At 29.5% G+C, this 15,586-nt stretch overlaps 3 protein-coding genes across 5 annotated transcripts; 1 reads left to right on the forward strand and 2 right to left on the reverse strand.

Moving 5' to 3' along the window:
- The first annotated feature begins 220 nt into the window (after positions 1 to 220).
- Positions 221 to 2,469, forward strand: LOC130449427 (type-1 angiotensin II receptor-associated protein-like). The gene is made up of 5 exons (XM_056787234.1): positions 221 to 386; positions 439 to 585; positions 639 to 711; positions 770 to 877; positions 931 to 2,469. The coding sequence occupies exons 1-5, from the start codon at positions 348 to 350 to the stop codon at positions 1,062 to 1,064; spliced, it is 501 nt and encodes a 166-aa protein (XP_056643212.1). The 5' UTR covers positions 221 to 347; the 3' UTR covers positions 1,065 to 2,469.
- LOC130449429 (uncharacterized) lies at positions 2,460 to 5,680 on the reverse strand. 3 transcript variants are annotated; one of them, XM_056787235.1, is made up of 5 exons: positions 5,484 to 5,680; positions 4,410 to 4,553; positions 3,050 to 3,122; positions 2,887 to 3,000; positions 2,460 to 2,762 (listed from the first exon to the last, which is right to left on the reverse strand). In XM_056787235.1, the coding sequence occupies exons 1-5, from the start codon at positions 5,541 to 5,543 to the stop codon at positions 2,683 to 2,685; spliced, it is 471 nt and encodes a 156-aa protein (XP_056643213.1). In that variant the 5' UTR covers positions 5,544 to 5,680; the 3' UTR covers positions 2,460 to 2,682. The 3 variants fall into 3 exon arrangements, 2 of the variants coding, with proteins under 2 accessions (XP_056643213.1, XP_056643214.1); XM_056787236.1 differs by having other exon boundaries at positions 2,460 to 2,772; positions 5,484 to 5,675; XR_008910438.1 differs by lacking the exons at positions 4,410 to 4,553; positions 5,484 to 5,680 and adding an exon at positions 3,185 to 3,367 and having other exon boundaries at positions 2,460 to 2,772.
- Positions 5,681 to 6,678: 998 nt separating this feature from the next.
- LOC130449426 (ribokinase-like) lies at positions 6,679 to 11,443 on the reverse strand. The gene is made up of 5 exons (XM_056787233.1): positions 11,077 to 11,443; positions 10,891 to 11,023; positions 10,554 to 10,838; positions 10,369 to 10,499; positions 6,679 to 9,055 (listed from the first exon to the last, which is right to left on the reverse strand). The coding sequence occupies exons 1-5, from the start codon at positions 11,127 to 11,129 to the stop codon at positions 8,749 to 8,751; spliced, it is 909 nt and encodes a 302-aa protein (XP_056643211.1). The 5' UTR covers positions 11,130 to 11,443; the 3' UTR covers positions 6,679 to 8,748.
- Between the last annotated feature and the right edge of the window lie 4,143 nt (positions 11,444 to 15,586).

The raw sequence follows: 15,586 nt of genomic DNA on the forward strand, positions 1-15,586 counted from the left end.
TATGCATTATTACTTAACGAAGAAAACTGTAAAACTGCCTAAAAAAGTATGGTTTCAAAGAAGTGTTTCCATAGTATTCATATTATATATTCAGTTAATCAAGGATCTTGTACCTCGGATACGGTAACAAATAATTTGTTAACATGTTTTCAAATTTGATACAAAACTTACCGACTAAAAGTATTTTAGTGGAACGCACCTAACGAAATAGCTGTGATCCAATTTTGACGTTTATTTTTTAAGGTTAAGATCTATTTCTTTGTTATTGTTATCACTTTGTTATCAAATCATTCAAGCAATTAAATTTTTGATATATTTCGTTTGTCTTGTAAAAATATATAAATATAATGGCAGAATTAACTCAAATTAGAAATTATAAACTCAAGGTAATTATTTAAAATGATTAGTTTTCAACGATTTTATTATTTAATTTTGTAGATTATATTTTTGCTTCATTTTCTTTTTATCGCGTTAAGTTCTATGGGGTACTGGAGCTCTAGCGCTTATTTATTTTACAATAGTATATTAATTGTGTTATTAATATGGAGCCTTTACAACGACGAAAACCATGAACCCATACAATTGGTGAGTTTTTATTTTCCAAATACTGTATTGATTAATTCAAAATTGTTTTTAAGGCTATTGCCGTTAATGGAAGTTCGATATTATTAGACATTTTACTTTTAGTTATGGGATTCCCTACGAATGGTGGTAAGACTATTTTAGTTATAGGTTTGTTTGTTTTTATATGTATTACATATGATTTTAGATGCAAGAAATAAATTCTCAGCAGCAATGGCTATATTACATCTATTAATACGTCCATTTAGTACATTTTTTCTTATTAAACTCTTAGAAGAACGTAGTGGTTCAATGGGTAAGTGGACTTTAGACTTTTCCGTCCTTTTAACAAATTTTATTTATTTCCAGGATCTTTGACAGGACTTTTTCAGGCTGGTCAAGGTAGCAGAAGTGAAACTTACGAAGATCTGGACAGACCTAGTGCCCCTCGGAACCCAGGAGTGGCTGGAGGTTATGATTTTTCCACTGCGCAGCAGATATAAATATAAAGATTTTAGATGTAAGTGCAAGATTATATTATGAATTATTTCATAGCAATTGATATTTTAGCTAAGTTTTTATTATTAATTTAATAATTGTTTGTTTGTGATAAAAAACTTTTGTTTTTGAAAGTCATAGTTTACGAAGTGTTAAATCTGGAGGTTTTAAGGGTTATGGCATTGAATTATTTCCTATTTTTAAAAGATTTGTCTCTAATTTCAACAGGAATTTCCTCTATTCTGTGTAATGTGGATTTAAATTTTCAAATTGCGTTTTGTGTGACAAAATGACAAGTTTAAAGACCTAGAACTCGAAAGTAGACATTTCAAGCTTCCAATTTACTATCCCAAACAATACTCACTCAATGTTGTCACATTTTTTTGTTTTTTAAAACTTTATATACTCAAGTACTTAGTTCTCAAGGCTCAAATAAACTTCCCCAGGTCTGGATAATTCCAAATACTTTGATATGTCTCTCTAAAACAACAAAAGTTTCCTAGTCCCGTGAAAAACTACATTTGACAATAATGCAATTCCATATGTTTATATAAAGCAATGATTCAAATTTAAATAGTTTTGAAGAAAACTTCCTTTGGCAACATTGCCATCTCAATATATTCTTCAATAGGTCATCATATTTCCCCAACTGCGAAAAAAAAATTAGTTTGGCAACACTGCAATCTCAATATATTTCTCTGATTATATAAATTTCCCTAGTTTTGGGTAAAATATCATTTGATAATATTGTAAAATTGGTTCTATGTTATAATCTTGTATTCAGTAATATTACTTTGGTTAAAGAGAACAACAAAGTAAAGCTGCCCAGCTGTGGTGGTTTGACAACACTGTAACTTAATTCGATAAGTATAACTGATCAGCTGGGGAAGATTTACTGAGTAATCAAATTCTTTGCTATCGGGGAAATATCGGTTTGGCAACACTGCAGTCTCTATGTTTGTTTATTTAATGATATTACTTCAGTTAAAGAGAAAACTTCATTTGGCAACAAGGTAAAACCGATTTCATAGAAAGTTATTGAAAAAACTTACGTTTGACAACACTATAAATCCAAAATTTCGCTGTACCAATAAAAATTTCCCCATCTATGAGTAAAAATAGGTTTGACAAAATTGCAAATCCAAAATTTCGCTGTACAAATAAAATTTCCCCATCTATGAGTAAAAATAGGTTTGGCAACACTGCTAATATATTACTTTTCAAATGTTATCGAATAATTTCTCAGCAGCAGGATTAAAACTTTTGTTATCAGAGAATGAAATGTTTTATTAAATATATTGATATCTGTGAATAAACTCATTTAATACAACTTAATACTCATTATAATAATGTATATTTAAGTATATTATTAATATAGTTAATGTGGAAAATAAAAATAATTTTTTGTTACTACTAGTGTTTTATTTCCTTCAAAATTTTTACAAATTCTTTTTTTTCTGATAAAATCACTTACACAAACTTACGACCATTTTGACAACTCTGTATCTCATAAATGCAGAAATTTTTCAAAATGATTGATGATTATGGAAACTTTCATTTGGAAAGTGAGCAAGTACATTTTTGTGAGCCACCTGTAGAAAATCTCATTTTTATCACTAATTATTAAGATATGACTAGTTTATTTTTCTTAAAGGTCGGAAAATCGTAATTTTCCACAGTTTGAGTTTCTCTATCCGGATTCTCTAGAACAAACTAAAATTAAGTGTCTTATAAGTTTCAAAGTGGTTAATAAAATTAAAAAAATATGCATACGGATTTCGTGAAAATTGAATATATACAAATTTTTAAATCAAAAACAATTCTTACCAGTATCAATAGGAATATTTCGTTTTTCCTCTTTTTTTATCAAAAGTAAAATGCTGAAAGGTCTAAAAATTAAGTGTATAAGTGAAGCAGCAGCTGATAAAGAATTTCTAAAACCTACAAATACAAATATATAAAAAATAGAATAAATAAAAAAATATATTACCTGATAAATCATCTGCAAGTGCTACTATATATAAAGCGTCTAAAATTATTGAGCACATATTTATAACAATAGCCTGTAAAACCAAAACATCATATTAAGTAATAATATATAACAATATATAACATCAATATTTACATTACAAATAACGATTCCTATTCAAAAATAATAAACATCACACTACACAAAGTTAATTTATTAATTAATACATATTAAAGATTTTAATAAAATAATAACAAAAAATCACGAATACAATATTGTCTATAACATTCTCACTTCCAATGACAAATAACAACCGACTTAAATTCAAAAATATATATGACAGAACAGAACTGTCATTACAAAACCATAGAGTTAGTGTTAAAGATAGAGAGAGCGCTATGTAAAAAGAATTGTAATATTGTAAGAATGTTTATTTCTCTTCATACTCATGGGTATATCAATATTATTTCTTTCCCTATCAGAATTTCGGATCTACTTGAACAAGCTCCGATACTTTATTTTCTCTATCTTTAATATTAATTCTATGATACAAAACATATTTCAAGAAACCTGAACCACACTACACAAAGTTAATCTGAGCTATGAGTTAATAGATAAATAAAATAATAAGAAATCCTGAACGCAACATATTGACAATAACATTTCCTGTTTTTGACAAAAACCGACCGATTTCTATTAAAAAATATGTATAAAAGTGAAGACCTGTCATATACGAAGCGCGTTTCGAGAAACCTAAATCACACTACAAAAAGTTAGTTTGAACTGTGGGAAAGCAAATAAATAGTTCAATAAGAAATCATGAACGGAAAATATTAACATAATATCGACAACAATATTTTCACTTTCTCACTGATTTATATTCAAAAATATACATAAAAGTAAAGAGCTGTCATACACAAAACACGTTTTTAAAACCTAAATCACACTACAAGAAGTTAATTTATGAACTAAAATAATATTTAATTGTTATAAAATATAATTATTATTTTAATAAAACAATAACTAGAAATGGAAAATGCAAAAAACAAAAGTGGTCATTGTATTTATATTTTATATAATCGTGTACTTTAAAAAGTGTTGCGTGAAACCGGCTAATCAAGAATCTACATAATTAGAAATTTAAATCGCTTCTAGTTTCAACAAAGTATAGTAGATGGCGCCACATACTTTGATTCATTTATTTTTAATCATTTTTACAGATTTTATTCAACAAATAAATTTCAATATGAGGTTTTTATTACTGAGAAAAGATACAAAATCATATAAAACTAATAAAATTATTGATTGAAATTATCAAGTAGTTAACGCCATCTATTAAACAGTGGTAACTGTAAGGTTCAGAACATTAATAAATGCTTACCAATTTTAGAGGTTCGTCATTTTTTCCATATATGCTCCATATTAATAGAAATATTACAACGAAATTGTAAAATAAATATACGAATGGGTTAAAACTACCTATGGCACCAAGTACTGATAATAAATAGTGAATTACCACCACAATCTAGAAAATTTAATAAAAAAAATTGTATGGATTTATCGTGTACGATATTTACAGTTTACTTACTATCAGAATTGTTTTATATTTACTGCAATGACAATTAAGTTTGTTCAAGTCGAAATACGATTTCATTTTCAATTTTATCTACTTACAATTCGGAAAAAAATATATTTTATTAATGAAGGGTGTTAAAATTATTTCAAAACTTTAATTATGTATTTGTATTCATTTTGTCAAATCTACAACCTGCTAGGAGTGAGTGGGACTATAAATTAGATAATGTAGAAATAGTTTGTTATCGATAACGAAATAAACTGCCTGAAAGTATCTATTTTTCATATATTAACCTTACAAAAACAAAACGGAGGGAAAGAAGAAATGTCAGATTAAGGTTACATTTCATGATATAATCTACGTAGAACTGTCAGTTCTAAACTACACTACACCATTTGACAGAAAAAATCAAGGAAACCAGCCGCAGGAGACGAATCATTCTCAACAGTCAAAACAACTGATTCCCATAGATTAAAAATAAATCGAGAAATGAACGTTTTGATCTTAAAACTTGAGCAACCCTCGTATTTAAGTAAAGTATTTGAAACAATACGAAATACTAATATTCCATAGAGACAATCTGTATATTGTAATATAAAAATGACGATGCCATTATACGTGTGTCGATGACCTTTGAACATACATTTCAATAAATTATTTGGAATATATCTTACATAATCGATGAATGAAAACAAACGAAAGTTTATTTATTATTGGAAAGGAAAAAAAATTGATATTTTAATATATAAATAACACCCTTAATTAAAGGAAAATACATACTTTTCACGTAAAAATCACGTTCACCACGTTCTGATTCTTATTATGCAATTAAATCATATTTACTTGGATGTATGTCGCGAAAAAAATCAATAAACTCACCTTTAACAACGTCGTAGGGTCTTTAAACTTGATCTTCTGGAATTCCAAATAGACGGGCATTTTTTTATTTCACATATACGGATTTTTTCACATTATTTTATGCGGTGACTTAATCAAGGTAACGCAAATTGTAAAGGTTGCGAACGAAGTGTTATTTGCGTTTGCTATCACCAGTTTCTTGCGTAATTAACGAAATTAAAATATTTGTTCGGTATGAAAAATACTACCAATAAATGTCGCGAAATGGATATACAGGACGTCACGTTGCGATTCGAAATACAGGGCGGGCCAGAAGTTTTGCGAATTTAGAAAAATAATAATGAAAAAAACTATGAATAATCCAGTTATAATTTTTTATTTTATTTGAAATATACACCGGAGAAATTAATTTTTTTAAAATAATATCATCCAGGTGTGCAAACATTCCTCGAATATAGATCTCAAATAGGTAAAAACTCGCGGGGAATAGTTGCCACTTCTTGTTGATGATATAAAAAAATCCGGTGGTGTTAGGTCGGGACTTCTAGGCGGCCATGTAACGTCCCTACGACGAGATATCAGTTTCCCGGTTTACGACCGTCGAAAAGGCATTAGAAGTATGACGTGTCGCGCCATTTTGTTGAAACCATGTCGTATGATTATAGATTTCAAATTTTTGCAGAAAAAATCTCTCGACAGGGTTATGTATCGATCAGAATTTACGGTGACAGATTGTCGATTTTGAAAGTCGTGTAATCCAACCTCACTCGCGTCGAAACGAACGCCGAATAATGCGATTAAATTTCCGAGAACCTAGCTACTCATCCCCACCACGCGCGAGCTCCCTCTCGTAACGTTCGAACGCAAGAGAGTTTGTAAAATCGTACGCGGTTTTTGGTCCACCCTGTACTAATAGACGAAGACTTTTAAAAACGATGAAAAGTGAGAGGAGGATGAAAAACGTTTGGAAAAGGAGGAAAATATAATAACAAGTAAAAAAGTAATGCACTTTAGGCGCGAGAGACTATTGCGCATTTTTTATTTTTAGCAATTAGTGAAATCTTAATTTATAAATCGAAATTTACATGAAAAATATTGATAATTTCTTTTTTTATTTATTTCTTGAAAATTCTCAGTAATGATAACCCATAAAAAATGTTTTTTTGAATTTTTCACAAAAATTTTGAGGTTATGTGAAAAAAGTGTGAATACAAAAATTGTAGATCTTCTTATTATCTACAACTTCACTATTTAACTTTTTTTCATACGACTCGCAGTTTTGCCGGAAATCGAGAAAAACCGTTTTCACCCCTAAAAACTCACCCCCTTCGACTTCCCGATTTCAGGTCGCACGTAAACTATTTTTTATTTCATTTTTATGATATTAACCCTTTTTTCCAAGCAGTTTTATTATACTATGAATTTTTTTTCGTTTCAAAAATTATCGAAACGGATTTAAATGTAATTTTTTCAAGAAATTTCACGTAAAATTTTTCGATTTAAATTAGGGTGCTTTCTTCATACTAAATAAAAATTTTCGTAACTTTTATCATCATCTTTGTAAATATATAAAGGCATATAACATTCCCTAACAAAGATAAAAATAAAAAAATTGTTTTTTTGAATTTTTCACAAAAATTTTGAGGTTATGTGAAAAAAGTGTAAATACAAAAGTTGTAGATCGTCTTATTATCTACAACTTCACTATTTAACTTTTTTTCATACGACTCGCAGTTTTGCAGGAAATCGAGAAAAACCGTTTTTTACCCCTAAAAACTCACCCTCTTCCACTTCTACCGACCTCAGGTCGCGCGTAAACTATTTTTTTGTTTCATTTTTATGATATTAACCCTTTTTTCCAAGCGGTTTTATTATACTATGAATTTTTTTTTGTTTCAAAAATTATCGTAACGGATTTAAATGTAATTTTTTCAAGAAATTTCACGTAAAATTTTTCGATTTAAATTAGGGTGCTTTTTTCATACTAAATAAAAATTTTCGTAACTTTTATCATCATCTTTGTAAATATATAAAGGCATATAACAGCCACTAACAAAGATTAAAATAAAAAAATAGTTTTTTTGAATTTTTCACAAAAATTTTGAGGTTATGTGAAAAAAGTGTAAATACAAAAGTTGTAGATCGTCTTATTATCTACAACTTCGCCATTTAACTTTTTTTCATACGACTCGCAGTTTTGCCGGAAATCGAGAAAAACCGTTTTCACCTCTAAAAACTCACCCCCTTCGACTTCCCGATTTCAGATCGCGCGTAAACTATTTTTTATTTCATTTTTATGATATTAACCCTTTTTTCCAAGCAGTTTTATTATACTATGAATTTTTTTTTGTTTCAAAAATTATCGAAACGGATTTAAATGTAATTTTTTCAAGAAATTTCACGTAAAATTTTTCGATTTAAATTAGGGTGCTTTTTTCATACTAAATAAAAATTTTCGTAACTTTTATCATCATCTTTGTAAATATATAAAGGCATATAACAGCCCCTAACAAAGATTAAAATAAAAAAAATTGTTTTTTTGAATTTTTCACAAAAATTTTGAGGTTATGTGAAAAAAGTGTTAATACAAAAGTCGTAGATCGTCTTATTATCTACAACTTCACTATTTAACTTTTTTTCATACGACTCGCAGTTTTGCCGGAAATCGAGAAAAACCGTTTTCACCCCTAAAAACTCACCCCCTTCGACTTCCCGATTTCAGATCGCGCGTAAACTATTTTTTATTTCATTTTTATGATATTAACCCTTTTTTCCAAGCAGTTTTATTATACTATGAATTTATTTTGTTTCAAAAATTATCGAAACGGATTTAAATGTAATTTTTTCAAGAAATTTCACGTAAAATTTTTCGATTTAAATTAGGGTGCTTTTTTCATACTAAATAAAAATTTTCGTAACTTTTATCATCATCTTTGTAAACATATGAAGGCATAAAACAGTCCCTAACAAAGATTAAAATAAAAAAATTGTTTTTTTGAATTTTTCACAAAAATTTTGAGGTTATGTGAAAAAAGTGTAAATACAAAAGTTGTAGATCGTCTTATTATCTACAACTTCACTATCTAACTTTTTTTCATACGACTCGCAGTTTTGCCGGAAATCGAGATAAACAGTTTTTCACCCCTAAACTCACCCTTGTCTACTTCCCGACCTCGGTGCGTCTGTAAATAATTTTTTTGTTTTAAAACTAATCGAAGCGGATCTAAATGATTAAATTTCATTAAAAACACTTACAATATCAATATTTTTATTAAGTACGATAAAATTATTGTAATATACTCGGCCCCGGGAAACTTATTTGAGTACCAGGTCTCGTTACGCTATCGCTAGCGGCTAAACAAGCTTTTTCTACGGCTCGTCTCATAGATATATTCGTTTCGGTAGCTAAAAGAAAAGCTAGAGCTCCGATAAAAGCGTCTCCAGCTCCGGTAGTATCCACACTTTTCACAGTAGGACTGCAAATGTGAAATTTTTCTTTGTTATCTGCGTAAATAGCTCCTCGAGATCCCAATGTTATGATAACGCTATTACATCCCTTTTTGATGAGAGCAGACGCAGCATTTTGAGCTTCACTAAAACCACGTATCGCATATTTTAACATTCGAATCGAAATCGATCTGGTAAGCTATTTAAAATGTAAAATTGTTCATCCAACCCTCGTATATATATTATTTTTAACAATATGATTCTCATATAACCCCATTTTCATCTTTTTTATCCATATAACTTCAGAAATGATCTATAAATTCTTCTAACTTGATAAATTGTTTGTCCACCCCTCGTATATATATTTTAGAAAAAGAAAATACGCATAATAATATTTTTTTCAATTGCATTATTCGTAAAAACTTTGAAATTGCCTTAAATATTATTTAAAATGTAAAGTTTTTTGTCCATCCCTGGTATAACAGTTAGTTCAAACGATAAAATGTACTAAAGTTTTTATTTTTAGTTTATATCGCCTACAAAAAAATCGAAATAATCTGCTAACTTATTTGATTAGTGAAACTATTTTTCCGCCCCTCGTATCAAATTTATTTTGAACGTGACGATAAGAACAACGCGAAAAAAATTAATGTACAACCTTATTTTTATTGCTTCAATAGCTAGAATTTGATGAAAATTTCAATCGAGTCAGAATATTATTTAAACTGTTCAATTCTTTGTGCACCACTCATATAGACTAAATTTTTTTACGATAATATTAAGTAAATGTAAAGGAATATGCATATAAATACAATTTCTTTCGTTCAACTTGGTATCACTTTCTAAAAATTTGGAACTAATCTGTTATATCATTCAAACTGTAGAATTGTTGGTACAACCCTCATACATACCCTATATTAACGAATAAGGAAAAGAAAATTGATGAAAAAATGCGGAAAACTTCATTTTCTATTTGCTCCAATGCTCATAATTTCGAAAAAACATGCAATTCAGTTAAAAAATGATTCAAATTGTACAACCATTTGTCCACCCCTCGTATAGACTCTATTTTATACGATAATAATCAGTAAATGGAAATGAGTACATAACTTCATTTTTTATTGCTCGTATCCATATCATCCAGAAAAACTTTGAATTAACCCCGTAATTAATTCAAACATTAATAAAATCTGTATCATTTGGAAGCATTTGCAAGTGACCCAGTATAATATTCATGAAGTAAAACTTTATATCCATCTCTCGTAAATACGAGGGATAGGATAGAGAAACGAAAAAAATATTAACATAACCTCATTTTCTATTGTTCTAATTTGAATAATTTGAAAAAACTCGAAAAACGACCTAGAACTATACGTGCGCCCCTCTTATTTTATTTTTGAATATGTAAAAAATGGAGAAAATTGGAAGTATTATCTTATTTGGTTTAATAAACACTCACCAAATATTATTTACCGGTAAACCCCCAGTAAAAACCGAAGCTTCAGTTTCGTTAACACAAAAAATTGTTGGTAGTTTTAAAAGTTGTGGATTGAAGTCTGCAAGTGCTGGTGCACCATTTAAAATAGATATCTGGAAGTTTTGTCACGATAATAACAAACAAATCATATTTAAATAAAAACTTACCCCCCTACATAATTGTATAGCTCTAATAGCTACGTCTTGCGATGTTTCTAGCTGCAGTACCAAAACTGCAGCTTTTGTAATGATATCTTGAGCTAACTCTACATCGGCTGCGGTTAAACAATGATTTGCACCCGCTACGATAATGATTTGATTTTCTCCCGAATCAGAAACTGTAATTTGTGCTACTCCTGTTGATACACCTTCCGTTATTCGAACAAAATCAGTATTTATTCGAAGCTTATTTAAATTATCGATATATTTTGGGCCCCAGACGTCATCACCGACCTTAAGAAAATCTACCCTTACATCATTTTATATTTTTTTATGGTGCACTTACCCGTGCTACGAGAGCTGCGTCACCTCCTAATTTCGCAGCTGCTACACATTGGTTGGCCCCCTTACCACCAAAATTAGTAGCGAATTCTTTTCCGTGGATGGTTTCGCCTGATTTAGGTAATCTTGCCGCATAGCTAGAATTAATAGATGGTATTTGAAGTAAAATGAATAGATAATGTATGTTTACCTAACAAAATCTATCATGCATGATCCAACTACTACTATATCGTTTGAAGACATATTTATTACGAAATTTATTTAATATTACTAGTATATTTTTATCTATGTTAGTAAATGTTTTATCTAATCTTCATAATTACTTGTTTTATGTTATAATTAATAAATAAATAAAATTTTTATCTTCAAATACGTTTATACTTTTTAGGTTATATATGGCACAGATTACAAACATAGAAGAGATAGCATTGTATTAACTGTCAATAATTTTTAAACAAATATTTTCAAACAAAAAAAAGTTTAGTGTATTATTCCATTATACATTTTTCCATTTAAACTATAATTATTGTAAGTATATAAAAATTATTAAAAAGTTTTTTTCATTTATGTAATATATCTATGGTTGTATATATTTACACAGATTACACAGTTGCGTTCTTGTAATAAGCTTGACTTACCTAATTATAACGTAGCGATACCAAAGAACTACATTATAAAGTAGAAGATGGATTATTGAAGTAATTCTGAGGTCATTTGGGATTTCCAAGGGCATTGCAGTATTGAGTTAAGGCAAATGCCGCTAAGAAACCCCAAAATTACTCATTAAATTTTTCTTCTCCAGCGATGTATCCAATAAATTTGTAGTTATCTAACAAATAAAACGAGTCGTACAATTTTCCTTGTGAAACGCCATCTATTATTCTTTTTCTTAATTACTAAACGTCTATGATGCAGTTCTAACAAAAGCTTGGGACTTAACAGGCCAGTAAAATCTAATAATGATCAACTGTACCTATAAGGCCCAAGCCATCATTAGAATAACTATTTATGTTTTCTTTTCATCGTAGAAACTAAAGCAGGATTAAGATTAAAAAAATAACCTCCAAATAAATATTTGACATATGACACTTTTTATAGTTACTACGTGTGTAGTAAAAAGGGTTAACGATTTTTGAAGTATCTTTAATAGGTAAATAAAACCGGAATCACGATTTATATGATATATTTTCAAAGAATTTTAGATTTTGTATTCGTAATTCATATGATAAACGCCGTTTCTTACGATTATAAATATATATATATCTATATCTATATGCTGTATCGACTACATCGACATTCCGGTATGAAACGATATGAGAAGCAAAAGAAATATTTCAACAGGACCGTACTTGACATTTCACTCATAACATTTGATATGACAAAAATGAAAAACTTATATTTTATGAACTTCTAGGTTTTGTATAAGATATTATAGTGTCTACGGGGCTTAGTCCAAACATACAAGGTCACACAAAATTTATATATATGTACAGGTTGGACAACTAAGAACGGACGTCGGCTATATCTCAGGGACGGACTATATTACTTCAGGAAAAAAAAATAATAACAAAAGTGTTTGAGTAAGAAAACAAAATTTTTTGTTTTCAAATAGGCCTTCTAGTGGTGGACCTAGCATTTTGAAAATAATTGTGTTTTTAGTTGCCCACCTGGTATATAAGATGGTATAAATTTCTAAAATTAGTCAGCATGCGTATTGATAACATCAGGGTGCTTTTCCCTCTTGAATTTTTTCGTAATCTTATTTTTTTTATGGAATGAGGGGTAAAATAAAATCTCAGTGTTTGTAACTAACTTAGAAAAAATATATATTACCTGTAGTTTATCCTAGTCCGGTTCTGATTATTAATTTGAGAAATTGTTTGTCGTGTGACTGCAACGGCTCCCGTGGGAAATCTGTAACGATAAATCATCATTTTATGCGAGTTAAATCTTTAAAAGCTGATACCGTTTATATACAGAATGTCGCATTAACTACGATTTCATAAATGGGGATAATTCTAGATGCTTTCCATAGAAATTTTGAAATACATTATATACATATAATACATATACTCTAGAAATGCTTTTTTTAAATAGTTTTGCCCTGAATTTTATAATAGACTAATACATTTGTATTATTTTCAAATTTCAATTATCAAAATAAAACAAAGTAAACTTGTCATTTAGTTTCCCGTCCGCCGTTGTGTTTTTCTATTATTTGTCGTCATTCCACAGTGGCAGCTTAGTAACTCTATGGTCTAAAGTCAAAAGGAACAGTTCATGTAACTCTATGGTTTACAGGCAAAAGAGTAATCGTGTAATTTTATGGTCTAAAGTCAAAATAAATTTTGAATGGAAGTCAAAAAACTTCAGAACATCGGCTTGTCATGTATTTATAGCTAAATTCTGTTACTAGAGAGCAAAAAACTATCAATAAAACCTTCTATTAACACTGAAGATCGATTCATAAACTATCATTGAGTTTTCCGTTTTCAGTCGTGTTTTTCGATCACTTTTTGTCATTGCAAAGTAGTAGCTCATGTAACTCTATGGTTTAAAGCCAAAAGGAGCTTTGATTACAGTTATCAACGTCAATAAGGAAACCAAAAAATGTCAAAGCATTGGCTTGTATGTATTTTTGTAAAAAAAAACGTGAACTTGTCATTTAGTTCTCCGTCCGCCGTCGTGCTGTCATTACGAAGTATAAGCTCGCCAAAGTCTATGGTCTAAAGCTAAAGGAGTTGTAAGTGTAAATCTATGGTCTAAAGTCAAAAATAGCTTCGAATACCGTAAAAAAAGTTATTATTATTGAGGTTTCTTTAAAGTTAGTAAATAGTAAATAAAATTTTACTTTCAAGGGTAAGAATTGGATTAATATTGTGAAACTAATTATTAAAAACAGTTAAACAATTTATGAGCTTTTCAGACGTAACTGATTTTTTTCACTCTAAACTATGTCGCTTACTTTCTAGCCCATTTTTATGTTACACACCGTATATAAAATATATTTTGAGCATATATATCTAATCAAACTCATATGAAATGTCAATTTTCTATATAATCTTTCGTATATCTCGAAGTGACCACTTCTAGTTAGTTTAAAATTTAAGATCGCAGATAAGAGGGCATGAGAAAGAAGAAGTTAAGAGAGACTGAACAAATCACTCATGTTAAAGCAGTGTTACAACAAGAAAACAATTTGTTGCTGCCAATACGTATCTAGGAATGGAGATCTTCAAGTTCTTTCACGTCGTTAAATGACTTACCATTTGCAATTTTTAACAGTAGCGGCACTGGTTGAAAGTACTTTTTAGTCAAACGGATTTTTCATCATAATCTAATAAATTAAACCTGAAATTAATCAGCAATATTGAAGGTATGCGATAATATTCGACAAACAACCCAAAAATATTTCAAAATAGAAAAAATTCCTCTTCATATATCGTTTTCTATAACGAATTTTACTCTATAAGTGTGTAAATACGAGTGATGAGTTTTTTTACTCACAATAAAAATATCGACTACAATTGACAGTTTTGGAAATAGTGACTGATAGCTAAATCTGAATAATACGAATAATACCCAACCTATAACTCGTTTTTATAACATTCATAGTCAGAACAAGCACCGAGAATTAATGTTCGACTTCAAAATGCGAACGGAACGGAAAAATCCTACAGCAATTTGGCTGGGACATGTTCTTTACAGCCCTGATCTCGCTCCTAGCGACTTTCATCTCTTCTCACAACTCAAATTTTTCCTTGGTAGTCAATACTTGAATAATTTCGACGAGATGATGATAAGGGAGATAAAAATAATGATTTAGAGCACAAACTAGGCTTGAATTATTTATATTAATAACAAAAGAGATATCAATAGTGAATCAGAACAGAAACCCGCCTTGGATTATCTATATCAAAAGCAAGAGAGATATCAATAGTAAGTCGTAAAAGAAACTCGATTCAAAATTATCTATATTAATAGCGAGAGACATCAGTAGTAGGTCAGAGTAGAAACCCGATTTAAAATTATCTATATTAAGAGCAAGAGAGACATCAATAGTGACTCAGTACAAAAACCCGGCTTGAAATTATCTATATTAATAGTGAGACATATCAAAGAGACATCAATAGTGACTCAGTACAGAAACCCGGTTTGAAATTATCTATATTAATAGTGAGACATATCAAAGAGACATCAATAGTGACTCAGTACAGAAACCCGGGTTGAAATTATCTATATTAATAGTGAGACATATCAAAGAGACATCAATAGTGACTCAGTACAGAAATCCGGCTTGAAATTATCTATATTAATAGTGAGACATATCAAAGAGACATCAATAGTGACTCAGTACAGAAACCCGGCTTGAAATTATCTATATTAATAGTGAGACATATCAAAGAGACATCAATAGTGACTCAGTACAGAAACCCGGCTTGAAATTATCTATATTAATAGTGAGACATATCAAAGAGACATCAATAGTGACTCAGTACAGAAACCCGGCTTGAAATTATCTATATTAATAGTGAGACATATCAAAGAGACATCAATAGTGACTCAGTACAGAAACCCGGCTTGAAATTATCTATATTAATAGTGAGACATATCAAAGAGACATCAATAGTGACTCAGTACAGAAACCCGGCTTGAAATTATCTATATTAATAGTGAGACATATCAAAGAGACATCAATA

This window comes from Diorhabda sublineata, chromosome 10, assembly GCF_026230105.1.
Source record: "Diorhabda sublineata isolate icDioSubl1.1 chromosome 10, icDioSubl1.1, whole genome shotgun sequence".
NCBI classification, from domain to species: domain Eukaryota; kingdom Metazoa; phylum Arthropoda; class Insecta; order Coleoptera; family Chrysomelidae; genus Diorhabda; species Diorhabda sublineata.